The sequence below is a fragment of the Nipponia nippon genome, unplaced genomic scaffold (assembly GCF_047370975.1).
Source record: "Nipponia nippon isolate SJK-2023a ecotype South Korea unplaced genomic scaffold, ASM4737097v1 scaffold_36, whole genome shotgun sequence".
Classification (NCBI taxonomy): domain Eukaryota; kingdom Metazoa; phylum Chordata; class Aves; order Pelecaniformes; family Threskiornithidae; genus Nipponia; species Nipponia nippon.
Window position 1 is genome coordinate 3394872 of NW_028262354.1, and position 25142 is coordinate 3420013.

The 25142-nt window shown below is 53.6% G+C and overlaps 2 protein-coding genes across 2 annotated transcripts; both read right to left on the bottom strand.

The window, feature by feature from the left end:
• Positions 1-88: 88 nt before the first annotated feature.
• Positions 89-12220, bottom strand: LOC148053926 (uncharacterized). The gene is made up of 16 exons (XM_087771925.1): positions 11453-12220; positions 10996-11057; positions 10465-10624; positions 9205-9461; positions 8294-8367; positions 7560-7654; positions 6615-6732; positions 5819-5927; positions 5283-5444; positions 4390-4647; positions 4055-4249; positions 3158-3311; positions 2444-2670; positions 1387-1600; positions 1126-1291; positions 89-377 (listed from the first exon to the last, which is right to left on the bottom strand). Exons 1-16 carry the CDS (start codon positions 11553-11555, stop codon positions 89-91), a joined length of 2643 nt encoding a protein of 880 aa, XP_087628051.1. The 5' UTR covers positions 11556-12220.
• Positions 12221-13221: 1001 nt separating this feature from the next.
• On the bottom strand, positions 13222-24555 carry LOC148053927 (EF-hand calcium-binding domain-containing protein 12-like). The gene is made up of 15 exons (XM_087772244.1): positions 24453-24555; positions 23996-24057; positions 23465-23624; positions 22205-22461; positions 21295-21368; positions 20561-20655; positions 19616-19733; positions 18820-18928; positions 17397-17654; positions 17062-17256; positions 16165-16318; positions 15451-15677; positions 14394-14607; positions 14133-14298; positions 13222-13384 (listed from the first exon to the last, which is right to left on the bottom strand). Exons 1-15 carry the CDS (start codon positions 24553-24555, stop codon positions 13222-13224), a joined length of 2355 nt encoding a protein of 784 aa, XP_087628370.1.
• Positions 24556-25142: the final 587 nt, after the last annotated feature.

A 25142-nucleotide genomic window follows, 5' to 3' on the forward strand; every position in this document is an offset into this window, starting at 1 on the left:
CACACCTTCAGCTTGAGCATAGGCTCTTTATTTAACACGTTTATTTTATCCAGAATCTGGGCCCGGATCCCCCGAGCTGACCGAGGGATCACAAAGCTGTGCACGCATCTCCTGCTGCTTGGAGAAGAGCTTCAGGTGGAGCTGGTCTTCTTGAAGGCAGTGTCTCCAGATGCCAAGTGTCCCGGCTCGCTGAGGAGCTAGCTGCAGTCAGGGCTTTAGATGCACGGTAGACGGGCTTGGTTGGATGAACGTAGCTGAACAAGGCGTGTGCCCTGTCGTGCTGCTTGTCAGGAAAGTAAAGGCAGAGCTTGTCCAGGAGGTGACCAGGCCAGAACTTGTTGTCGCTCGACTTTTGCGTCTTACTCCTCTGAAGATGGCTGTTAAAAAAGGGGGGGGGAAGGGAATAAGAGAAAAAAAAATAAGAGAGAATAGCGTGCTTCACAGAAATGAAATTCTGGGCAGTTTCACTGCTTCTCTTAGTAAGGGCAAAAGTGAGCCTGACAAGAACCAGCTCTCCAGGCTTCCAGGCCCTGGGAAGCTCTGCCAGACTTGGGCAGACCGTGTCGGTCCTTATCAGACATGACTGACGCTGGAAATGCCAGCTTGTGAAGCTATCTGACGAGCTGGTACGTTGCCCATCACTGAATTATCTAAACCCTTCAACTGAGATAAACAAAGAAGATTGTGCTCTGCTTTGCAATGTTGTTTTCTCTCCAAAAGCTTCTCCAGCCATCCAAAGCTCGGCTCTTCAGGCCCGTCTTTCTTCCACAAGAATGAACATTCTGTGAGGGGATTTCAGACAAGTGTTGGGTCGGTCTGAGGAGAAGCTTTGTCACCTCTGTGGTTCAGAGCACAGAGCTAGTCCCAGCTAGTCTGCAGGGCTCCTGCCAGACCCCACAAACTGCTCACCCCTGCAACCCAATGGCTTAGGTAAAGCACGGGAGCGGGCGTGCAGCTGAGAAGAGGATCTGCCTCTTCACGGTCGCTCGCTGCTCCCTTGCAGCATCCTAATGGTTCGCTCCAGTACCTTGGTACTGCCTCTGACCCCGTGGGGACTGAGCGCAGAGCGGTGACACACAGCGGGGCAGCAGGAGGGGCCTGATCTTAAGCCCTCTCTGAACAAACCTATTTTCCGCCTCCTTGGCCTGGCTTCCAGATGCAGTTCCTGGTCTGGAGGTGCTGCCAGATGACAGAGCATCAGCACGTCCTGTGCTGTAGTATCCTCCGGGCTGCCTGAGCTTCCTAATGTCTCCTCCCTCCTTGATGATCTTGTCTCCTGGATGCAGCAGGCCTGTTGACAAAGTGCACAGAGAAAACAGTCATGGGAAGAGACGTGAACTTGCCCGATTTAGTGCATTCACCTCAGGCCCTTGGTCTTTGCTTTACCTTCCTGCAGCGTTGGGTCGGCGATGGGAACATTGAGCTCTTTGCACAGCTCGGAGCTCTTCAGATAGCTCACGACGGCATTCCTGCGATATCGGTTAACCAGTTCTCCCAAGTCAGCCTCTAAAGTTGACGGCAGGCAGTGCTCATCAACGGGGCCATCCCCAGATCTCACCATCCGGCACTTTTCTTTCCATTCTATCGGGCTGTCTTTGTTCTGCAAGCAAAGGGCAGGTCCCGATTAGCATTTAGGGAGGCCCTGGAGTTGCTGCATTCCCTTCAGAGAAGCTACAGGCAGGGCTTCATCGCAACAGTGTGGACAAACAGGAGTCGGCAGCCTGCAATGGGATGACAGGGACAGGCCCTCCTCTGGGAGTGCGATTCCCGTCCCGAGCTGGGTCCTCAGACAGATACCCCCCGGCGGGCTTAGCAGGAGTGCAGCACAGCAGGCACAGGCGTGCCTCAGGTGAAAAAAGTCTTGCAGTCACCTCCTCGTTTCTGATTGTGTCAGGGAGCCAGAGGCTGTCCCCACAGCCGGTGACTGTGGGGCAGCACGTTGGCAAGAGGAGGTAGCCCTGGATTCTGCCAGAGTTCATCCAACCCAAGATGCTCCAAAGAAAACGTTTGGGAGGGAGGGAGGGAGTGTTATGTTTCCACTGGACCGTCTTGCACTGAGCCTCGCAACTGAACAGGACAAAGCGCTTATCAGCACCTTAAGGGACAAATCACAGCCTGGTGGCTAGGTCGACTAGCTGATCAGAAGACGACTCTGTCCCCAGACACAGCAACTGCTTCAACTTCTCCTCCTTCCTCTTCTTCTTGCCAGTTACCCAGAAAAAGTTCTCTCACCAGAGCGTTCAGAAGCCAAACCAAGTCTTTGAGACGGCTTGTGGCACCTCAGCTGCAAGGCACCATGTGGTCAAGGGACTACTGGGAAGCTAATACGCACAACGACCCCTTGCCCTTTCCTTTCCTGCTGCGCTGCCCTCTAAACCACCCCACATTCGCCAAGGCATGCAGGTGCGCTTGTTCTCCTGCCACATACACACATACACACTACCTTCTTCTGCCGTCTCCTCTCTCTTGACACTTTTCCAATCTCTTCCATTTCGTCACAGCTCAGGTGTCGTCGTTCTGGCTGGGTGTCGAGTGGTGGAACTTCCAAGCATATTAACTTTCTTTCGGGCTTGGTAGGAGCACGAGGCTTCATCTGTCTGGCCGTGTCCCCAGCAGAAGGTGGACAAGGGGCAGTTTTGCAGGTGGCTTTTTGGAACCGAGCTTCTACACCTAGGATAGATTAAAAACCAACCAAACAAAAAGCCCAGAGAAGCCACGTTAGAGCGTAGGAGAAAGGAGCATCTGATCCCTGTTTAAGACAAAAGGGGTTGGCATGTTGTGCTGGTTGGAACTCCCAAGAGAGCTTACTGAAGAATAAGCTCTTCTGAATGGGTGCTTTCCAGCTGCCACCAACAGCTGGAGAAAGAGTCTGCTTTGGGTGGGCTGCATGATGAATGCTAGCAAGCAAAATCCAGTACAGGATGCTAAACCACAGCGTTCAGACTTTGATCCCAACCTGAAAGACTGGATAACCGGTCTCCTGCAGTTGGGCTGACTACAGTACTGCACAACCCCCAGATCCTTTGGCTTTTCCCTAGAAGGCTCCTTCTGGCCACTCCGTTCCAGGCCAATGGACTCAAGAAGCCGTATTCTGGACCCACTTTGGCATTTCCTGTCTGTATGGAGACGCTTTCCCAACCTGGTGCTCTCCTCTCACCTGGTTTGGTCTCTTGGAATTCTCTTTTCCTCATTTCCAGCCACTGCTTTTGACACTCCATCAGATCGTTGGGGCTTATGTAATTCCCCGGTGTTAAGGAAGTCAAGAAGACGACCACGTCCTCCAGATCCTCGTTGCTGATGGGAACTCGGGTCTGGCAACCAAAACAGAAAATGACAGTGGGATCACCAAAAGATCAAGGCTTGCCCCAGAGTAGGAGGGCCGAGCTTTGCTGTTGTTCCAGATGCTTTTGCAGGGAAGCAGGGCACAAAGGCAACCTGCTGAGGTTTCCTGGGCTTTATCAAGCGTTCACAACTCGACCGGTCTTCTGCTGCCCCCTGCAGAGCTCTCGGCTTTTACTGTGCCAATCTTCCCAGGTTTCAGGAAGATATTTTGGCTCGGACTAGAATGTCAGCTAACATCTGAACTGCTAAACCCTAAGAAACCTGAACGTGCTCTTCACAGCTCTGTAATGCTGCGGCCTGTGGAAAGCGAGGCCCAGCGCGAGCCGTGCTGTGCAAAGACGTACTGAAAGGCAGTGCAGTGGGGAGATGTAGGAGCCCGGTGGGGGAAAGACCAAGTATCAACGCTGGGCAACTCGATGCCAGTTCAGGGTCTACAGCAGGATCCTGACAGCCACATTACTGAGCAGTGACTGTCTTCCGAGTCTGTCAGGCAAGGGGTTTCTTCACTCCCTTCTGGGCCTTGCTCTAGGGGCATCTCTGCAGCTTTCCCTTCCCTTTGCCCTTCACCTTTTCACAGGTTGTGGGAGCCATTCTCTGAGAGCGAGGCAAGCGAAAACGCCCCTTGCTGAAGCTCCTCCATTTGCTCTGGCTTGGCATGCCGGAAAACAGGGCAGAGTTGCAGCTGTTTGTCATTTTTCTGCTCCCTACGTACCTCCTGGATGACTCTGATGAATTCTGCTCTCGTCATCTTCTTACCCTCCATACCGGCCGCCTTGAATACATCCACCATCTGCAGCCGCTGTTTGTGCAGGAGGTTATGCAGCGTGACCAGAGCCTGGGGGTATGGTGCACAAACCAGGGGAACGCCACCCTTCTTCCGGGGCGGGCTGCTCTTTGGTGGTGAGCGCTGAAAAGGATTAGAAAATACCCTGAGATCGCCATTATCCAGGATCACCCTGCCCGTCAACGTGGCGTCAGCTGCGGTAAAGCAGCGTCACTCTACTGATTTCACCGCAGACGCTATTTCCCATGCACTTCCATACTTACGTCCAGGCTGTCGGTCACGGCTGATTTGACAGCAGCCATCCTCTCCGCTCTGCGTGCCTTTATTCTTTGCCAGTATCTTTGCTCTTGATTGCTGCGGGAAGGTTTGTGAGCCAGCCATTTTTCAATGTTCCCTAAGCTTTCCAGCTCAGCTCGAAACTGCTTCCTCGCCTGAGTCCAAGCCTCTGCCGTTTGTAGACCCTCTTCTGTACCAGAGGTGGTCTCCGGGAAGCTGAGGCTATCTTCTTCCTCCTGGGGCAGCTGCAAGGCAGACAAATGACAGAGATCTGTGGCCCGAGTTGCTTTCAAAGAGGGAGAAGCTGGTCTTGCCACAGGTGGAGCAAAAATAATGAATACATAGTTCTCCAACGGTGTCATTGGAAACCATGCTCCAAGACCACTTCTGGCTCCACGTTAGTCAAGCCCTCGATCACATCCTCCCTGCTCACGCTGGTACTTTACAGGACAACAGATGTGCTTCTTGGAGAATCGAGAGCTGGCGTCTACCATGTCGGCCTGCTTCATGCTTATGAAGAACGGCCGGAGTACTCTCCGTGCTGCTTGGAGAGACGGCTCTCTCCCTCCACGCCGCCGGCTGGCGCTGGCTCAAGCCATGTGACTGGGAGAGCTCCTGCTCGAGCTCCAGAGCCGGCGCCTGGGCAGAGGTGGCCTCCTTTCCAGGGACGGAGCAGGCCCACTGATGCCCTGGCGGTCTGCTCGTTTTGCCTCTTGGCCTCTACTGGCAATTCCTCCCTCACAGCAGCGAGCAGGCGAGAATGCAAACCACAGCCACCCGCCCTGCTCTTTGGACGGAGCGATGCTGCTGGGACTTGGAGACCTTCCCAACTCACTGCCACCCCAACCAGAAGAAGGCTGCTCTGTTGATACACCCATACCTGGGCCCTCCGCATCTTGTCGCTTTCTCTCCCAGCTTGCTGTTGAGGCGATTTTGGCAAGATGACCCCTCCTGCTTTTCGGTTCTCTTCTTTCTCCTTCCTTTTGGCCATGGATGCCTCCAGCTTTCTTCTACTGTTCATCCCAAACACAGACTCTCCTTTCTACAGGAACCCAGAAATGCAATAGCAGCGGTTAGTCTCCTCTGTCCTGTCCTTTCCCCCCCCCACCCCACCCCCAAATAATGCTCTTCCCTCTCTCATCTTCCCTTTTTTCCCAGTTTCTGGGGAAAACCAGAAAGCCCGTCTGTTATGACCAAGGAACTAAGTCATCAAAGAGCTACTTTTTGAAAAGGGCTACAGTTCCTTTTCCGAGACGAACCAAAAGAGGTGATTGACTGGAAAAAGGAGCCACAGCAAGAGACCTGCTCAGAATGGGTATCTGCGTATTTTGTTATGCACCTATTTCTCCTAAGATATCCCCACTTGATGGTCTACAATCAAGTGACACAACAATTGCCTCAATCCACATCACGTACCTGTCCCATCTGACTGTGTTCTTCGGAAGTAGGCGATGGCAATTCAGGGCTCTCGACAGGAGTTTCTTTGTGCTGCCTTCCTTCTGGGCCTGCACGTTGTGCCAACAGTCTGAAAATACACACCGGGGTGAGGGGGTAGGAGCGCAGGAACAGTTCCTTCTCCATCCTGTGCTCACGCTGCTCCCCTGCTTTGGCAGCAGAGCGAGCTCTCTTCCCCCAGCTGTCTTCCCCTCCACAGAGACAGGGATAACCCTGAGATATAATGCTCAGCTGTGCCACCAAGGAAATCAAGGAGATGAGCTTTTGCCATAAGGAAGGCTCCGGGACGCGCAGCCTGCTGTGGCCCTCTTGATGGGACAACAAGAGGATCTGCATCCTGAGCAATGACGGGCACCTGGAGATACTGCTATCCCCCTCCTGGCCATTACACTGACCACTGCACAGCAGCCCCAAATACTGTGGGACTTGCCATCCAGCAAGGAAATGCACTGCGTGGTGACGTGTGTTACCAGCCCTTCTGAGCTAATGCAAACACCGCGTCCAAAGGAAACAGGGACACAGGTTTCTAGAGAGCCTGGGCAGGCTCCGTCCCTGAAGGCTTTGAAGACAAGACTGGAGAGAGTCCGGAGTAGCCTGGTCTGGCCTCAGCTCAGAGCTGACTCTGCTTGGAGCAGCTGGTTGGACTAGGACCTCCCGAGAGCCCTTCCAACCTCTGTTATTGTATGAGCCTATAAAACATCCCGCACAATCACTAGAGCACAACGCCACTCTAACTCGAGTCCTTTCAGAGCCTCACCTGCCATGAGGCTCTGTTCCCTCCGTCTCCTCCTCTGCTTCTTCCTCCACCTTAGCTCTGGCTAAATGGTGTGGACAAAGGCCCCTTCGCAGGCGGTCTAAAGTGCGACGAACAGCCGCTGCAAGCATGAAAGGAGAAGACCTCTCAGGACAGGCAGGGGGAGGCACAGATCTGCTCTGCGATGTTAGAAGCTGTTTGAGGCCTCACGGGGATTCCTCCGGAGACCCGTTTTCTTGGAGGGAGATCTTAAGCCCTTCCTGACACCAGCCCTTGGTCCTGTTCAACCCTCGAGAGCCACATTATTCTCTTCGGTCTGAATCAGACAGATCTTGGCGCTTACCAATCTCTTCTGGGGGAACAATTTCTTGGCGTTGCATACGTGTTCGGTATACAAAAATTTGCTATCATGGCGCATTCAACTCCAACACGTTCTAGCTCGGATGTCCCTGAGGAATTTAGGGCAAGGAGCTAGACTTCCCAGCTTCAAAAGAGAAGTGAGGTCTCGGCACAGCTTAGCAGCCTTTGCACAGCTGTTCTCGACAGGGTATTTCTCATCGAATCACACCGCCGTGATGCCAAGAGACAGGCCAACCCCCCAGTCTCCCACAACTCAAGGCAGAGTTGGTGATTCACAGTGCCGATGGACTTGCCCAAACATTTACTCCCTCCTGCACAAACAAGCTCGCAAAATGGAAGAGGAACACTCCAGGGCATGGAGCGCAGGGGCAAAACATACTTGAGCACCCTCAACTGCAGTTGGTGGGGCTGAGCCCTCCTGGGATCTGGCTCCAAAAGGAGTCCCTTGACATTTACCAGGAGGGGTAAATAGAGGCACGCAGGGTGCCTCTGCCATCCCAGGCATCTCTTGTAGCCTGGGCCCCAAACACCCACTGCTACTGAAGACACGCAAAGGCACAAAGGCCAGGAATCAGTCACTGACATCACCTGATATTCCCATGCTGCTCAAAGCACTCTCGAATTCTGCAAGTGTGCCTTCGTCCGTGAGAGAAGCTCTTCGAGGCACTGCCTTCATCTCAAACCTGCAGACAGGAAGAAGGCACCATTCTGAGAAAAGGGCTCCTTTGCCGGATGAACGTCAAGGTATCTCTACAGAGTCAGCCCCACGTCCTAGGCTATTAAGGGAACCACCGAGCAGTGCTGGCTTCAGGAACGGCTCAGCAGCCCCTCGCTAGACAGAGGTTTTGGGTTTTTGCCTCAGGCCTCCTGTGCCATCGTGAGCCCAGAAGGTGTTTCGGAGATACTTTGATGTATGCGAGTGTCACAGAAGGCACGGAAACATCACAGGCAGAGGACCTGCGTGCACCTGCTCTTTGATCCACCCTCTAAGAGAAGCTTTCCATGTTCTATTCAAAACAATGGCAATATCAGGATCTTATTTCTGTTAAATGTTTGGGCAGTCTCTACCAATGGAAAGAGAATGGGCAGATGAAACGTCAGGAGGGTTGCCTAAATTCCTCTGCCTAGCAAACCAGTTCCCTCTGATGGGAGTAATGGTAAAATGCAAACCACAATCAGTAACGGAGGATGCGTAACTCCAGGCTAAGCAAAAGCACGGATGAAATTAACTGCAAAGCAGTCATTTGACCGAGCGCAACCGAACACGAGCTCAGCACATCTGCGCTTGGTCAGGCAAGGGCTGCAGGAACAAATATACTCACTGTGGAAACCGGTAGACACGGCCAAAAGAGCTCGGCGAGAGAGCGACTTCTTTGTCCGATAGGACCCATTTCTTCTGCAACAGGGACAGAAACATCTGCCGTGACTCCAGGGAAATGAACTCAATGCTCACAAGGGCCTTTCCATAGCTCCAAGAATTAGAGGCCTCTCAGCAAGCTTCTGGCCAAGCGCTTCAGCCCCTTGCTTAAAGGGGCTGCACAGCGCATCCTCTGCTAGGGCGAGGAACGTCGCCAGCCTTTTTGCAAGGACAAGAGTTGATGGCGTCAGGCAGGAGACTCCTTGTTTCCCAGGGAAGAAGTCAATGGAGGCAAACACAAGGGAAGGCCCATTACGAGCCTGGGTGCCTGGCTGCTGGTTGCCATGAGGTGGCTTGCTTTAACTATTGCGGAACCGAGAGCAAATGGTTCCGAGCCGGTTGTAGCCCCCCGAGTCCTTCCAAAGACTTCCAAAGAGTCTGCACGCCTCTGCAGCGTGGAGGAACCCAGCCACCGGCTCCTTCTCTTCCATCAGGCCGGGAGAACGGCACCAGTAGCATGCCAGCAGCCACGAGGGGCTGGTCTCAGCGAGGCCTTGGTGTCTCTGCGCCTCAGCCTCATGTCCGAAGCCTGGGGTGAACATCATCACCCCTGCCCTTGCTTTGGCCTCTTTCCTATTTACAGCAAGGCCTTTCCAGGGCTTTCCCTTGCCCAGCAAAAGCAGTACTGCATACCTTCCCAGCACCCTTGAGCCACAGCAAAGAAAAGCAAGAAACTACAGAAAGCTTTCCTTGCTACAGACCATGCCTAGCCCAAGGGACCCAGCAGGTTACAGCTGGCCAGCAGGGCTCACTTCCCCAGTCCTTTGATGGGGCGGCAAACCCACTCTAAGTAGCACTGGAAAACAATAAACTTACAGCGAGCAACTTCTCCACCACGTAGGTAGACTTGTTGAGGCTTAGTAACAAGTCTTCGCAAAATGCCATTGTCACTTGTTTCCCCCGGATAGCAAGAGTGCCGACATCCTCTAAAATGAAGTCCGTGTCCCCTCTGTTTCTTAGGATGAAGTAGAAAAAGTTCAGGGTCTCCTGCATACAGTTCTGCACGACTTCCTCAGAATAGGGCACGTCCGAGAGGATCTTCTTGTAGCTCACTGACACTTCCTTCATCTCGTCTGGAATAGAGGAGGAAGACTGTAACTCAGACAGCAGTTGAGCAGACTCAAATGAAGTGCCAGCAGCTCTCAGGTAAAATACATTGCTATAGCACCGTCTGGGCTAACCGCCTGGTGCAGCTCCTTAAAGGAGCTGGCGTAGGCCCCTCCTCAAGTTAATGTCAAATCACTCCATGAACGGATGTGCCAAGCCGCAGCCAAAATTCCCTGAACAGAAAGAGGAGCCCAGGACCTCGGCCATCTGTGCCCGAGGACCTCGGCCACCTGTGTCCACACTGCGCAGGAGGGCAGGACGAGGTGGGAAGAATGGGGCTGGTTCCCATGGGAAGAGCAGAGGGTGCCGGGCCACGGAGCTGAGCCCACACGTAGCGCACTCCTGCTCTGGGCAGGCTTGGATATAAACACAAATAAACCGCCAAGCTCTTAGGCACAGGCACAGGCCCCATCGATGGCACGCTGCAGATACAGCAACAGCAGCAGTGGTCAGAAAGGGCAGCAAATCTGGCCATCGGCAGGTTTCTGTGCTAGCTCTCCTTTCCATTTCCCGTTCAAGGCTCTCTACAGCCCACTTTGACCCACTTCTCTGCATAAAAGTAGCCCTAAGGGCCTGTGGGCCTTTGCCTCAACAAGGTGCGGTGCGGTGCGGTGCAAGAACAAAGCGTCGGCATCAGTTCAACGGCTTTACGGTAAACGGTTCCCGTAAGCGACCGTCAGCCAGCAGGCATCCTGCACATCAATAAATACGGCTGGCCCAAAGTAGTTGCTAAAGCAGATCCCGGAGAGACGGTCTAACTTTGTACAGCCTTAATAAAAACTTGTCCAAAGAAATGGTCCCTTTCGAGGCATTGCGACTTGGTGGGCTGTTTGTGGCATCCCACGCAGGTTGTTCTCAGGGCCTTCTGAAGGCCTCTGATGCGTCCATCATCACTTCTAAACGGCAACCAGCGTAAACCCCAAAGGTACGGACCTAGGGGAAAACAAAGGCGCTCACTGCTCTTCTTACCAGGAACAGGTACAGAAGCATGTTGCAGCTCACGGATCCGTGCAACAGTCCCGGACAGCGAAAGCAGAGGTCTCCGAAACGTGAGCTCCTCGCCATTTTCAAAAGAGAGCCATTTTTGAATATGAAATGTCCCCAGTCCTGCTATGCTGACAGCCTGAGGCTGGAAAAAGAAGAGAAGGGCAAGCATTTGTAGGTTGAAAAAAAACGTGAGGACTTGTGAGAGCTTGCAAGGGGGGTGCCTCGTGCCCTGCCGTCTCCTGGCACGGAACGCTTCTGCACACCTCAACCAGATTTTTATTTCTGTATTTATATGTTGCATATATAGGAAATATATATTTTAGGTTCCTTTTTTTTAAATTTTATTTATTTATTTTTTGTCTCTCAATTTACAGAGGAGCTGGTCTTTGGCACATTTGTGGCAAATCTGTAAATCGCAATGCAGTTCTGGGAAGAACAACGGCACTTGTGGGCACAGGGCTGCCGGGAGCCCTGAAACCACCTGGGCGAGGGGCGGTCGGGGTAGGATCCCACCTTTGTCTGCAGGAGCTGTTCCCGAACATGCTTAGACACGCTGCTCCAAATAGTAACGACATCTGGAAAGCAAGGGAAAGACACGTCAAGCTCTAAGTCAGCCAGCTCACGGCCCATCGGCACACCCGTAGACAAGGAGACGGCAGATGCAAGTGTGCTCCACCACGCCTCACATCTATCGGTGACGCGGGCCGAATCTTTGACTGGCCTCAGCCGCCTCCCAACAGGACATCTTTCCCTTCGGAGCCAGATCCCTGAGTGTGACCCCCTGCTGAGGGAAACCCGTCCGTGGGACTTCCACCACGGCAAGGGCAGGGTGCTGTGTGCACCGGACTCTGCGGGGCTCAAGGTGTCCTTAGGGGCCTCCCCCGCAGGGACGAACCCCACCTCCCACAGCAATTCGCGCTGTTCATCTTGCCTGCAGCGCTGCTCATCAGAGAGCTCCCAAAGGCCTTACCGTTGACAGAAAGCTTCTTGAGGGTGGGAAACGTGACCGTGCTGCAGCTGTCAGCCTTGCTGCAGAGCTCGATCTTGGTGATCAGCGCTTCCAGGTTTCTCATGTTCTTGCTTTGGGTCAGCGCGTGAGGCTGATTCAGGGAAGGATCTGGATGTCTCCTACTGGAAACACCCCCTCTCCGATGTCCTCGCCTGGGACTCGATGATCCTGGGACTTTTCCAACCTTAGCGATGATTCTATGATTCTCTCGATGATTCTAGGATTCTATGGAACAGCTGTCCCACCGCCTCCCTGTGTCCTCTGCGTCTCCGAGGTACAGGAGAGACTTCTCCCGTCCCCTGGACATGAGAGCTCGCCGAGGCCTCGCAGGGGAGTGAAGGCAGGGTCTGGTGTGCGGGGTTATGATGAGGAGGGGCTCTGTGACACGGGCTGGCGTCACAGAGGGACGCCCCCACATCACCCCCACGCCCGCTGACCCGGCCAGGTGTGGTCCTGCAGCGAGAAGGGGGCTGCTCCCTAAAACACACCCCCAATCCTCACTCCCCGAGGGGGGCCTGGGGCAGGGAGAGCCTCCAAGATGCCACCAAATGACAGAAACGGGGCACAGAATCACACGATCACGCCCTGTTTGAGGTCGGAAGGGACCTCTGGAGCTCCTCTGTTCCAACCCCCCTGCTCAAGCAGGGCCACCGCTTTTTTTCCAGCTGAACCGGTGGTGCTTACACCATAAAGGACATCCCATTTTCCTCCCTCCTCTTCAGTACTGAGTATTGCGACCACGACATGGATATCACTTCATCTCTGTGTAGGAATGAGTGAGATTGTGTTTGACTTTGACGAGATGCAGCGGTGGCCTTGAGGCTTGTTACAGGTTGGCAGGAATGCAGCGGTGGCCTTGAGGCTTGTTACAAACAAGTTTGTGAAACTTAGAGGCAGAAAAATCAGGATGAGATTGGATACATCCCTGAAAGAGGAATTTGCGTGCCCCAGCTTGAAGAACCAACAAGTAACGCTGAAGAGACGCGTGGACGAAAGAGAGTAGCCAATGAAATGGGTTTTGCTTGCTCGTGAACACTAGATCTTATTATAAAAGGGATAGATAGTAAAAATAAAGTGTCTTTGCTTGAACTCATATGCAGAGTCCGTGTCTCATTCCCTTCATCTCTGTGCATTGTTGATGGAATTGTAGACGGGCTTTGAAGCATTACAGATCAGTTTCGCTGTCTGAAAATCCTGTATGTGGTGTCTGGAGGCAGGACTAGGTGGCAGAGGGAATTCCAGCTGGCCTGGCTCTAGCTGGTAGCTTGTCGTCTGGTGGTGCTCCCCCCGGTAGGTACCTCTCACAAAAAGCTTCAGCTCCCTTTTCTGACAGCCCAGCTGTTTGATGCTCAGGTTTGCCCGCTGGCTATCCCTGGCAGCTACGCCATGGTTTGCTTGCCCGTGGCGTGCTGAATTCTTCTTCAAAATGCAGGACAGAAACATTTCTTTGGGAAAGGGATGGTGTTTCAAGGGCTCCCTCAGGTGAGAAACGTCTCACAAGCCACGTTTCCCTCCCACACCTTCAGCTTGAGCATAGGCTCTTTATTTAACACGTTTATTTTATCCAGAAGCTGGGCCCGGATCCCCCGAGCTGACCGAGGGATCACAAAGCTGTGCACGCATCTCCTGCTGCTTGGAGAAGAGCTTCAGGTGGAGCTGGTCTTCTGGAAGGCAGTGTCTCCAGATGCCAAGTGTCCCGGCTCGCTGAGGAGCTAGCTGCAGTCAGGGCTTTAGATGCCACGGTAGACGGGCTTGGTTGGATGAACGTAGCTGAACAAGGCGTGTGCCCTGTCGTGCTGCTTGTCAGGAAAGTAAAGGCAGAGCTTGTCCAGGAGGTGACCAGGCCAGAACTTGTTGTCGCTCGACTTTTGCGTCTTACTCCTCTGAAGATGGCTGTTAAAAAAGGGGGGGGGAAGGGAATAAGAGAAAAAAAAATAAGAGAGAATAGCGTGCTTCACAGAAATGAAATTCTGGGCAGTTTCACTGCTTCTCTTAGTAAGGGCAAAAGTGAGCCTGACAAGAACCAGCTCTCCAGGCTTCCAGGCCCTGGGAAGCTCTGCCAGACTTGGGCAGACCGTGTCGGTCCTTATCAGACATGACTGACGCTGGAAATGCCAGCTTGTGAAGCTATCTGACGAGCTGGTACGTTGCCCATCACTGAATTATCTAAACCCTTCAACTGAGATAAACAAAGAAGATTGTGCTCTGCTTTGCAATGTTGTTTTCTCTCCAAAAGCTTCTCCAGCCATCCAAAGCTCGGCTCTTCAGGCCCGTCTTTCTTCCACAAGAATGAACATTCTGTGAGGGGATTTCAGACAAGTGTTGGGTCGGTCTGAGGAGAAGCTTTGTCACCTCTGTGGTTCAGAGCACAGAGCTAGTCCCAGCTAGTCTGCAGGGCTCCTGCCAGACCCCACAAACTGCTCACCCCTGCAACCCAATGGCTTAGGTAAAGCACGGGAGCGGGCGTGCAGCTGAGAAGAGGATCTGCCTCTTCACGGTCGCTCGCTGCTCCCTTGCAGCATCCTAATGGTTCGCTCCAGTACCTTGGTACTGCCTCTGACCCCGTGGGGACTGAGCGCAGAGCGGTGACACACAGCGGGGCAGCAGGAGGGGCCTGATCTTAAGCCCTCTCTGAACAAACCTATTTTCCGCCTCCTTGGCCTGGCTTCCAGATGCAGTTCCTGGTCTGGAGGTGCTGCCAGATGACAGAGCATCAGCACGTCCTGTGCTGTAGTATCCTCCGGGCTGCCTGAGCTTCCTAATGTCTCCTCCCTCCTTGATGATCTTGTCTCCTGGATGCAGCAGGCCTGTTGACAAAGTGCACAGAGAAAACAGTCATGGGAAGAGACGTGAACTTGCCCGATTTAGTGCATTCACCTCAGGCCCTTGGTCTTTGCTTTACCTTCCTGCAGCGTTGGGTCGGCGATGGGAACATTGAGCTCTTTGCACAGCTCGGAGCTCTTCAGATAGCTCACGACGGCATTCCTGCGATATCGGTTAACCAGTTCTCCCAAGTCAGCCTCTAAAGTTGACGGCAGGCAGTGCTCATCAACGGGGCCATCCCCAGATCTCACCATCCGGCACTTTTCTTTCCATTCTATCGGGCTGTCTTTGTTCTGCAAGCAAAGGGCAGGTCCCGATTAGCATTTAGGGAGGCCCTGGAGTTGCTGCATTCCCTTCAGAGAAGCTACAGGCAGGGCTTCATCGCAACAGTGTGGACAAACAGGAGTCGGCAGCCTGCAATGGGATGACAGGGACAGGCCCTCCTCTGGGAGTGCGATTCCCGTCCCGAGCTGGGTCCTCAGACAGATACCCCCCGGCGGGCTTAGCAGGAGTGCAGCACAGCAGGCACAGGCGTGCCTCAGGTGAAAAAAGTCTTGCAGTCACCTCCTCGTTTCTGATTGTGTCAGGGAGCCAGAGGCTGTCCCCACAGCCGGTGACTGTGGGGCAGCACGTTGGCAAGAGGAGGTAGCCCTGGATTCTGCCAGAGTTCATCCAACCCAAGATGCTCCAAAGAAAACGTTTGGGAGGGAGGGAGGGAGTGTTATGTTTCCACTGGACCGTCTTGCACTGAGCCTCGCAACTGAACAGGACAAAGCGCTTATCAGCACCTTAAGGGACAAATCACAGCCTGGTGGCTAGGTCGACTAGCTGATCAGAAGACGACTCTGTCCCCAGACACAGCAACTGCTTCAACTTCTCCTCCTTCCTCTTCTTCTTGCCAGTTACCCAGAAAAAGTTCTCTCACCAGAGCGTTCAGAAGCCAAACCAAGTCTTTGAGACGGCTTGTGGCACCTCAGCTGCAAGGCACCATGTGGTCAAGGGACTACTGGGAAGCTAATACGCACAACGACCCCTTGCCCTTTCCTTTCCTGCTGCGCTGCCCTCTAAACCACCCCACATTCGCCAAGGCATGCAGGTGCGCTTGTTCTCCTGCCACATACACACATACACACTACCTTCTTCTGCCGTCTCCTCTCTCTTGACACTTTTCCAATCTCTTCCATTTCGTCACAGCTCAGGTGTCGTCGTTCTGGCTGGGTGTCGAGTGGTGGAACTTCCAAGCGTATTAACTTTCTTTCGGGCTTGGTAGGAGCACGAGGCTTCATCTGTCTGGCCGTGTCCCCAGCAGAAGGTGGACAAGGGGCAGTTTTGCAGGTGGCTTTTTGGAACCGAGCTTCTACACCTAGGATAGATTAAAAACCAACCAAACAAAAAGCCCAGAGAAGCCACGTTAGAGCGTAGGAGAAAGGAGCATCTGATCCCTGTTTAAGACAAAAGGGGTTGGCATGTTGTGCTGGTTGGAACTCCCAAGAGAGCTTACTGAAGAATAAGCTCTTCTGAATGGGTGCTTTCCAGCTGCCACCAACAGCTGGAGAAAGAGTCTGCTTTGGGTGGGCTGCATGATGAATGCTAGCAAGCAAAATCCAGTACAGGATGCTAAACCACAGCGTTCAGACTTTGATCCCAACCTGAAAGACTGGATAACCGGTCTCCTGCAGTTGGGCTGACTACAGTACTGCACAACCCCCAGATCCTTTGGCTTTTCCCTAGAAGGCTCCTTCTGGCCACTCCGTTCCAGGCCAATGGACTCAAGAAGCCGTATTCTGGACCCACTTTGGCATTTCCTGTCTGTATGGAGACGCTTTCCCAACCTGGTGCTCTCCTCTCACCTGGTTTGGTCTCTTGGAATTCTCTTTTCCTCATTTCCAGCCACTGCTTTTGACACTCCATCAGATCGTTGGGGCTTATGTAATTCCCCGGTGTTAAGGAAGTCAAGAAGACGACCACGTCCTCCAGATCCTCGTTGCTGATGGGAACTCGGGTCTGGCAACCAAAACAGAAAATGACAGTGGGATCACCAAAAGATCAAGGCTTGCCCCAGAGTAGGAGGGCCGAGCTTTGCTGTTGTTCCAGATGCTTTTGCAGGGAAGCAGGGCACAAAGGCAACCTGCTGAGGTTTCCTGGGCTTTATCAAGCGTTCACAACTCGACCGGTCTTCTGCTGCCCCCTGCAGAGCTCTCGGCTTTTACTGTGCCAATCTTCCCAGGTTTCAGGAAGATATTTTGGCTCGGACTAGAATGTCAGCTAACATCTGAACTGCTAAACCCTAAGAAACCTGAACGTGCTCTTCACAGCTCTGTAATGCTGCGGCCTGTGGAAAGCGAGGCCCAGCGCGAGCCGTGCTGTGCAAAGACGTACTGAAAGGCAGTGCAGTGGGGAGATGTAGGAGCCCGGTGGGGGAAAGACCAAGTATCAACGCTGGGCAACTCGATGCCAGTTCAGGGTCTACAGCAGGATCCTGACAGCCACATTGCTGAGCAGTGACTGTCTTCCGAGTCTGTCAGGCAAGGGGTTTCTTCACTCCCTTCTGGGCCTTGCTCTAGGGGCATCTCTGCAGCTTTCCCTTCCCTTTGCCCTCCACCTTTTCACAGGTTGTGGGAGCCATTCTCTGAGAGCGAGGCAAGCGAAAACGCCCCTTGCTGAAGCTCCTCCATTTGCTCTGGCTTGGCATGCCGGAAAACAGGGCAGAGTTGCAGCTGTTTGTCATTTTTCTGCTCCCTACGTACCTCCTGGATGACTCTGATGAATTCTGCTCTCGTCATCTTCTTACCCTCCATACCGGCCGCCTTGAATACATCCACCATCTGCAGCCGCTGTTTGTGCAGGAGGTTATGCAGCGTGACCAGAGCCTGGGGGTATGGTGCACAAACCAGGGGAACGCCACCCTTCTTCCGGGGCGGGCTGCTCTTTGGTGGTGAGCGCTGAAAAGGATTAGAAAATACCCTGAGATCGCCATTATCCAGGATCACCCTGCCCGTCAACGTGGCGTCAGCTGCGGTAAAGCAGCGTCACTCTACTGATTTCACCGCAGACGCTATTTCCCATGCACTTCCATACTTACGTCCAGGCTGTCGGTCACGGCTGATTTGACAGCAGCCATCCTCTCCGCTCTGCGTGCCTTTATTCTTTGCCAGTATCTTTGCTCTTGATTGCTGCGGGAAGGTTTGTGAGCCAGCCATTTTTCAATGTTCCCTAAGCTTTCCAGCTCAGCTCGAAACTGCTTCCTCGCCTGAGTCCAAGCCTCTGCCGTTTGTAGACCCTCTTCTGTACCAGAGGTGGTCTCCGGGAAGCTGAGGCTATCTTCTTCCTCCTGGGGCAGCTGCAAGGCAGACAAATGACAGAGATCTGTGGCCCGAGTTGCTTTCAAAGAGGGAGAAGCTGGTCTTGCCACAGGTGGAGCAAAAATAATGAATACATAGTTCTCCAACGGTGTCATTGGAAACCATGCTCCAAGACCACTTCTGGCTCCACGTTAGTCAAGCCCTCGATCACATCCTCCCTGCTCACGCTGGTACTTTACAGGACAACAGATGTGCTTCTTGGAGAATCGAGAGCTGGCGTCTACCATGTCGGCCTGCTTCATGCTTATGAAGAACGGCCGGAGTGCTCTCCGTGCTGCTTGGAGAGACGGCTCTCTCCCTCCACGCCGCCGGCTGGCGCTGGCTCAAGCCATGTGACTGGGAGAGCTCCTGCTCGAGCTCCAGAGCCGGCGCCTGGGCAGAGGTGGCCTCCTTTCCAGGGACGGAGCAGGCCCACTGATGCCCTGGCCGTCTGCTCGTTTTGCCCCTTGGCCTCTACTGGCAATTCCTCCCTCACAGCAGCGAGCAGGCGAGAATGCAAACCACAGCCACCCGCCCTGCTCTTTGGACGGAGCGATGCTGCTGGGACTTGGAGACCTTCCCAACTCACTGCCACCCCAACCAGAAGAAGGCTGCTCTGTTGATACACCCATACCTGGGCCCTCCGCATCTTGTCGCTTTCTCTCCCAGCTTGCTGTTGAGGCGATTTTGGCAAGATGACCCCTCCTGCTTTTCGGTTCTCTTCTTTCTCCTTCCTTTTGGCCATGGATGCCTCCAGCTTTCTTCTACTGTTCATCCCAAACACAGACTCTCCTTTCTACAGGAGCCCAGAAATGCAATAGCAGCGGTTAGTCTCCTCTGTCCTGTCCTTTCCCCCCCCCACCCCAAATAATGCTCTTCTCTCTCTCATCTTCCCTTTTTTCCCAGTTTCTGGGGAAAACCAGAAAGCCCGTCTGTTATGACCAAGGAACTAAGTCATCAAAGAGCTACTTTTTGAAAAGGGCTACAGTTCCTTTTCTGAGACGAACCAAAAGAGGTGATTGACTGGAAAAAGGAGCCACAGCAAGAGACCTGCTCAGAATGGGTATCTGCGTATTTTTTTATGCACCTATTTCTCCTAAGATATCCCCACTTGATGGTCTACAATCAAGTGACACAACAATTGCCTCAATCCACATCACGTACCTGTCCCATCTGACTGTGTTCTTCGGAAGTAGGCGATGGCAATTCAGGGCTCTCGACAGGAGTTTCTTTGTGCTGCCTTCCTTCTGGGCCTGCACGTTGTGCCAACAGTCTGAAAATACACACCGGGGTGAGGGGGTGGGAGCGCAGGAACAGTTCCTTCTCCATCCTGTGCTCACGCTGCTCCCCTGCTTTGGCAGCAGAGCGAGCTCTCTTCACCCAGCTGTCTTCCCCTCCACAGAGACAGGGATAACCCTGAGATATAATGCTCAGCTGTGCCACCAAGGAAATCAAGGAGATGAGCTTTTGCCATAAGGAAGGCTCCGGGACGCGCAGCCTGCTGTGGCCCTCTTGATGGGACAACAAGAGGATCTGCATCCTGAGCAATGACGGGCACCTGGAGATACTGCTATCCCCCTCCTGGCCATTACACCGACCACTGCACAGCAGCCCCAAATACTGTGGGACTTGCCATCCAGCAAGGAAATGCACTGCGTGGTGACGTGTGTTACCAGCCCTTCTGAGCTAATGCAAACACCGCGTCCAAAGGAAACAGGGACACAGGTTTCTAGAGAGCCTGGGCAGGCTCCGTCCCTGAAGGCTTTGAAGACAAGACTGGAGAGAGTCCGGAGTAGCCTGGTCTGGCCTCAGCTCAGAGCTGACTCTGCTTGGAGCAGCTGGTTGGACTAGGACCTCCCAAGAGCCCTTCCAACCTCTGTTATTGTATGAGCCTATAAAACATCCCGCACAATCACTAGAGCACAACGCCACTCTAACTCGAGTCCTTTCAGAGCCTCACCTGCCATGAGGCTCTGTTCCCTCCGTCTCCTCCTCTGCTTCTTCCTCCACCTTAGCTCTGGCTAAATGGTGTGGACAAAGGCCCCTTCGCAGGCGGTCTAAAGTGCGATGAACAGCCGCTGCAAGCATGAAAGGAGAAGACCTCTCAGGACAGGCAGGGGGAGGCACAGATCTGCTCTGCGATGTTAGAAGCTGTTTGAGGCCTCACGGGGATTCCTCCGGAGACCCGTTTTCTTGGAGGGAGATCTTAAGCCCTTCCTGACACCAGCCCTTGGTCCTGTTCAACCCTCAAGAGCCACATGATTGTCTTCGGTCCAAATCAGACAGATCTTGGCGCTTACCAATCTCTTCTGGGGGAACAATTTCTTGGCGTTGCATACGTGTTCGGTATACAAAAATTTGCTATCATGGCGCATTCAACTCCAACACGTTCTAGCTCGGATGTCCCTGAGGAATTTAGGGCAAGGAGCTAGACTTCCCAGCTTCAAAAGAGAAGTGAGGTCTCGGCACAGCTTAGCAGCCTTTGCACAGCTGTTCTCGACAGGGTATTTCTCATCGAATCACACCGCCGTGATGCCAAGAGACAGGCCAACCCCCCAGTCTCCCACAACTCAAGGCAGAGTTGGTGATTCACAGTGCCGATGGACTTGCCCAAACATTTACTCCCTCCTGCACAAACAAGCTCGCAAAATGGAAGAGGAACACTCCAGGGCATGGAGCGCAGGGGCAAAACATACTTGAGCACCCTCAACTGCAGTTGGTGGGGCTGAGCCCTCCTGGGATCTGGCTCCAAAAGGAGTCCCTTGACATTTACCAGGAGGGGTAAATAGAGGCACGCAGGGTGCCTCTGCCATCCCAGGCATCTCTTGTAGCCTGGGCCCCAAACACCCACTGCTACTGAAGACACGCAAAGGCACAAAGGCCAGGAATCAGTCACTGACATCACCTGATATTCCCATGCTGCTCAAAGCACTCTCGAATTCTGCAAGTGTGCCTTCGTCCGTGAGAGAAGCTCTTCGAGGCACTGCCTTCATCTCAAACCTGCAGACAGGAAGAAGGCACCATTCTGAGAAAAGGGCTCCTTTGCCGGATGAACGTCAAGGTATCTCTACAGAGTCAGCCCCACGTCCTAGGCTATTAAGGGAACCACCGAGCAGTGCTGGCTTCAGGAACGGCTCAGCAGCCCCTCGCTAGACAGAGGTTTTGGGTTTTTGCCTCAGGCCTCCTGTGCCATCGTGAGCCCAGAAGGTGTTTCGGAGATACTTTGATGTATGCGAGTGTCACAGAAGGCACGGAAACATCACAGGCAGAGGACCTGCGTGCACCTGCTCTTTGATCCACCCTCTAAGAGAAGCTTTCCATGTTCTATTCAAAACAATGGCAATATCAGGATCTTATTTCTGTTAAATGTTTGGGCAGTCTCTACCAATGGAAAGAGAATGGGCAGATGAAACGTCAGGAGGGTTGCCTAAATTCCTCTGCCTAGCAAACCAGTTCCCTCTGATGGGAGTAATGGTAAAATGCAAACCACAATCAGTAACGGAGGATGCGTAACTCCAGGCTAAGCAAAAGCACGGATGAAATTAACTGCAAAGCAGTCATTTGACCGAGCGCAACCGAACACGAGCTCAGCACATCTGCGCTTGGTCAGGCAAGGGCTGCAGGAACAAATATACTCACTGTGGAAACCGGTAGACACGGCCAAAAGAGCTCGGCGAGAGAGCGACTTCTTTGTCCGATAGGACCCATTTCTTCTGCAACAGGGACAGAAACATCTGCCGTGACTCCAGGGAAATGAACTCAATGCTCACAAGGGCCTTTCCATAGCTCCAAGAATTAGAGGCCTCTCAGCAAGCTTCTGGCCAAGCGCTTCAGCCCCTTGCTTAAAGGGGCTGCACAGCGCATCCTCTGCTAGGGCGAGGAACGTCGCCAGCCTTTTTGCAAGGACAAGAGTTGATGGCGTCAGGCAGGAGACTCCTTGTTTCCCAGGGAAGAAGTCAATGGAGGCAAACACAAGGGAAGGCCCATTACGAGCCTGGGTGCCTGGCTGCTGGTTGCCATGAGGTGGCTTGCTTTAACTATTGCGGAACCGAGAGCAAATGGTTCCGAGCCGGTTGTAGCCCCCGAGTCCTTCCAAAGACTTCCAAAGAGTCTGCACGCCTCTGCAGCGTGGAGGAACCCAGCCACCGGCTCCTTCTCTTCCATCAGGCCGGCAGAACGGCACCAGTAGCGTGCCAGCAGCCACGAGGGGCTGGTCTCAGCGAGGCCTTGGTGTCTCTGCGCCTCAGCCTCATGTCCGAAGCCTGGGGTGAACATCATCACCCCTGCCCTTGCTTTGGCCTCTTTCCTATTTACAGCAAGGCCTTTCCAGGGCTTTCCCTTGCCCAGCAAAAGCAGTACTGCATACCTTCCCAGCACCCTTGAGCCACAGCAAAGAAAAGCAAGAAACTACAGAAAGCTTTCCTTGCTACAGACCATGCCTAGCCCAAGGGACCCAGCAGGTTACAGCTGGCCAGCAGGGCTCACTTCCCCAGTCCTTTGATGGGGCGGCAAACCCACTCTAAGTAGCACTGGAAAACAATAAACTTACAGCGAGCAACTTCTCCACCACGTAGGTAGACTTGTTGAGGCTTAGTAACAAGTCTTCGCAAAATGCCATTGTCACTTGTTTCCCCCGGATAGCAAGAGTGCCGACATCCTCTAAAATGAAGTCCGTGTCCCCTCTGTTTCTTAGGATGAAGTAGAAAAAGTTCAGGGTCTCCTGCATACAGTTCTGCACGACTTCCTCAGAATAGGGCACGTCCGAGAGGATCTTCTTGTAGCTCACTGACACTTCCTTCATCTCGTCTGGAATAGAGGAGGAAGACTGTAACTCAGACAGCAGTTGAGCAGACTCAAATGAAGTGCCAGCAGCTCTCAGGTAAAATACATTGCTATAGCACCGTCTGGGCTAACCGCCTGGTGCAGCTCCTTAAAGGAGCTGGCGTAGGCCCCTCCTCAAGTTAATGTCAAATCACTCCATGAACGGATGTGCCAAGCCGCAGCCAAAATTCCCTGAACAGAAAGAGGAGCCCAGGACCTCGGCCATCTGTGCCCGAGGACCTCGGCCACCTGTGTCCACACTGCGCAGGAGGGCAGGACGAGGTGGGAAGAATGGGGCTGGTTCCCATGGGAAGAGCAGAGGGTGCCGGGCCACGGAGCTGAGCCCACACGTAGCGCACTCCTGCTCTGGGCAGGCTTGGATATAAACACAAATAAACCGCCAAGCTCTTAGGCACAGGCACAGGCCCCATCGATGGCACGCTGCAGATACAGCAACAGCAGCAGTGGTCAGAAAGGGCAGCAAATCTGGCCATCGGCAGGTTTCTGTGCTAGCTCTCCTTTCCATTTCCCGTTCAAGGCTCTCTACAGCCCACTTTGACCCACTTCTCTGCATAAAAGTAGCCCTAAGGGCCTGTGGGCCTTTGCCTCAACAAGGTGCGGTGCGGTGCGGTGCAAGAACAAAGCGTCGGCATCAGTTCAACGGCTTTACGGTAAACGGTTCCCGTAAGCGACCGTCAGCCAGCAGGCATCCTGCACATCAATAAATACGGCTGGCCCAAAGTAGTTGCTAAAGCAGATCCCGGAGAGACGGTCTAACTTTGTACAGCCTTAATAAAAACTTGTCCAAAGAAATGGTCCCTTTCGAGGCATTGCGACTTGGTGGGCTGTTTGTGGCATCCCACGCAGGTTGTTCTCAGGGCCTTCTGAAGGCCTCTGATGCGTCCATCATCACTTCTAAACGGCAACCAGCGTAAACCCCAAAGGTACGGACCTAGGGGAAAACAAAGGCGCTCACTGCTCTTCTTACCAGGAACAGGTACAGAAGCATGTTGCAGCTCACGGATCCGTGCAACAGTCCCGGACAGCGAAAGCAGAGGTCTCCGAAACGTGAGCTCCTCGCCATTTTCAAAAGAGAGCCATTTTTGAATATGAAATGTCCCCAGTCCTGCTATGCTGACAGCCTGAGGCTGGAAAAAGAAGAGAAGGGCAAGCATTTGTAGGGTGAAAAAAAACGTGAGGACTTGTGAGAGCTTGCAAGGGGGGTGCCTCGTGCCCTGCCGTCTCCTGGCACGGAACGCTTCTGCACACCTCAACCAGATTTTTATTTCTGTATTTATATGTTGCATATATAGGAAATATATATTTTAGGTTCCTTTTTTTTAAATTTTATTTATTTATTTTTTGTCTCTCAATTTACAGAGGAGCTGGTCTTTGGCACATTTGTGGCAAATCTGTAAATCGCAATGCAGTTCTGGGAAGAACAACGGCACTTGTGGGCACAGGGCTGCCGGGAGCCCTGAAACCACCTGGGCGAGGGGCGGTCGGGGTAGGATCCCACCTTTGTCTGCAGGAGCTGTTCCCGAACATGCTTAGACACGCTGCTCCAAATAGTAACGACATCTGGAAAGCAAGGGAAAGACACGTCAAGCTCTAAGTCAGCCAGCTCACGGCCCATCGGCACACCCGTAGACAAGGAGACGGCAGATGCAAGTGTGCTCCACCACGCCTCACATCTATCGGTGACGCGGGCCGAATCTTTGACTGGCCTCAGCCGCCTCCCAACAGGACATCTTTCCCTTCGGAGCCAGATCCCTGAGTGCGACCCCCTGCTGAGGGAAACCCGTCCGTGGGACTTCCACCACGGCAAGGGCAGGGTGCTGTGTGCACCGGACTCTGCGGGGCTCAAGGTGTCCTTAGGGGCCTCCCCCGCAGGGACGAACCCCACCTCCCACAGCAATTCGCGCTGTTCATCTTGCCTGCAGCGCTGCTCATCAGAGAGCTCCCAAAGGCCTTACCGTTGACAGAAAGCTTCTTGAGGGTGGGAAACGTGACCGTGCTGCAGCTGTCAGCCTTGCTGCAGAGCTCGATCTTGGTGATCAGCGCTTCCAGGTTTCTCATGTTCTTGCTTTGGGTCAGCGCGTGAGGCTGATTCAGGGAAGGATCTGGATGTCTCCTACTGGAAACACCCCCTCTCCGATGTCCTCGCCTGGGACTCGATGATCTTGGGACTTTTCCAACCTTAGCGATGATTCTATGATTCTCTCGATGATTCTAGGATTCTATGGAACAGCTGTCCCACCGCCTCCCTGTGTCCTCTGCGTCTCCGAGGTACAGGAGAGACTTCTCCCGTCCCCTGGACATGAGAGCTCGCCGAGGCCTCGCAGGGGAGTGAAGGCAGGGTCTGGTGTGCGGGGTTATGATGAGGAGGGGCTCTGTGACACGGGCTGGCGTCACAGAGGGACGCCCCCACATCACCCCCACGCCCGCTGACCCGGCCAGGTGTGGTCCTGCAGCGAGAAGGGGGCTGCTCCCTAAAACACACCCCCAATCCTCACTCCCCGAGGGGGCCTGGGGCAGGGAGAGCCTCCAAGATGCCACCAAATGACAGAAACGGGGCACAGAATCACACGATCACGCCCTGTTTGAGGTCGGAAGGGACCTCTGGAGCTCCTCTGTTCCAACCCCTGCTCAAGCAGGGCCACCGC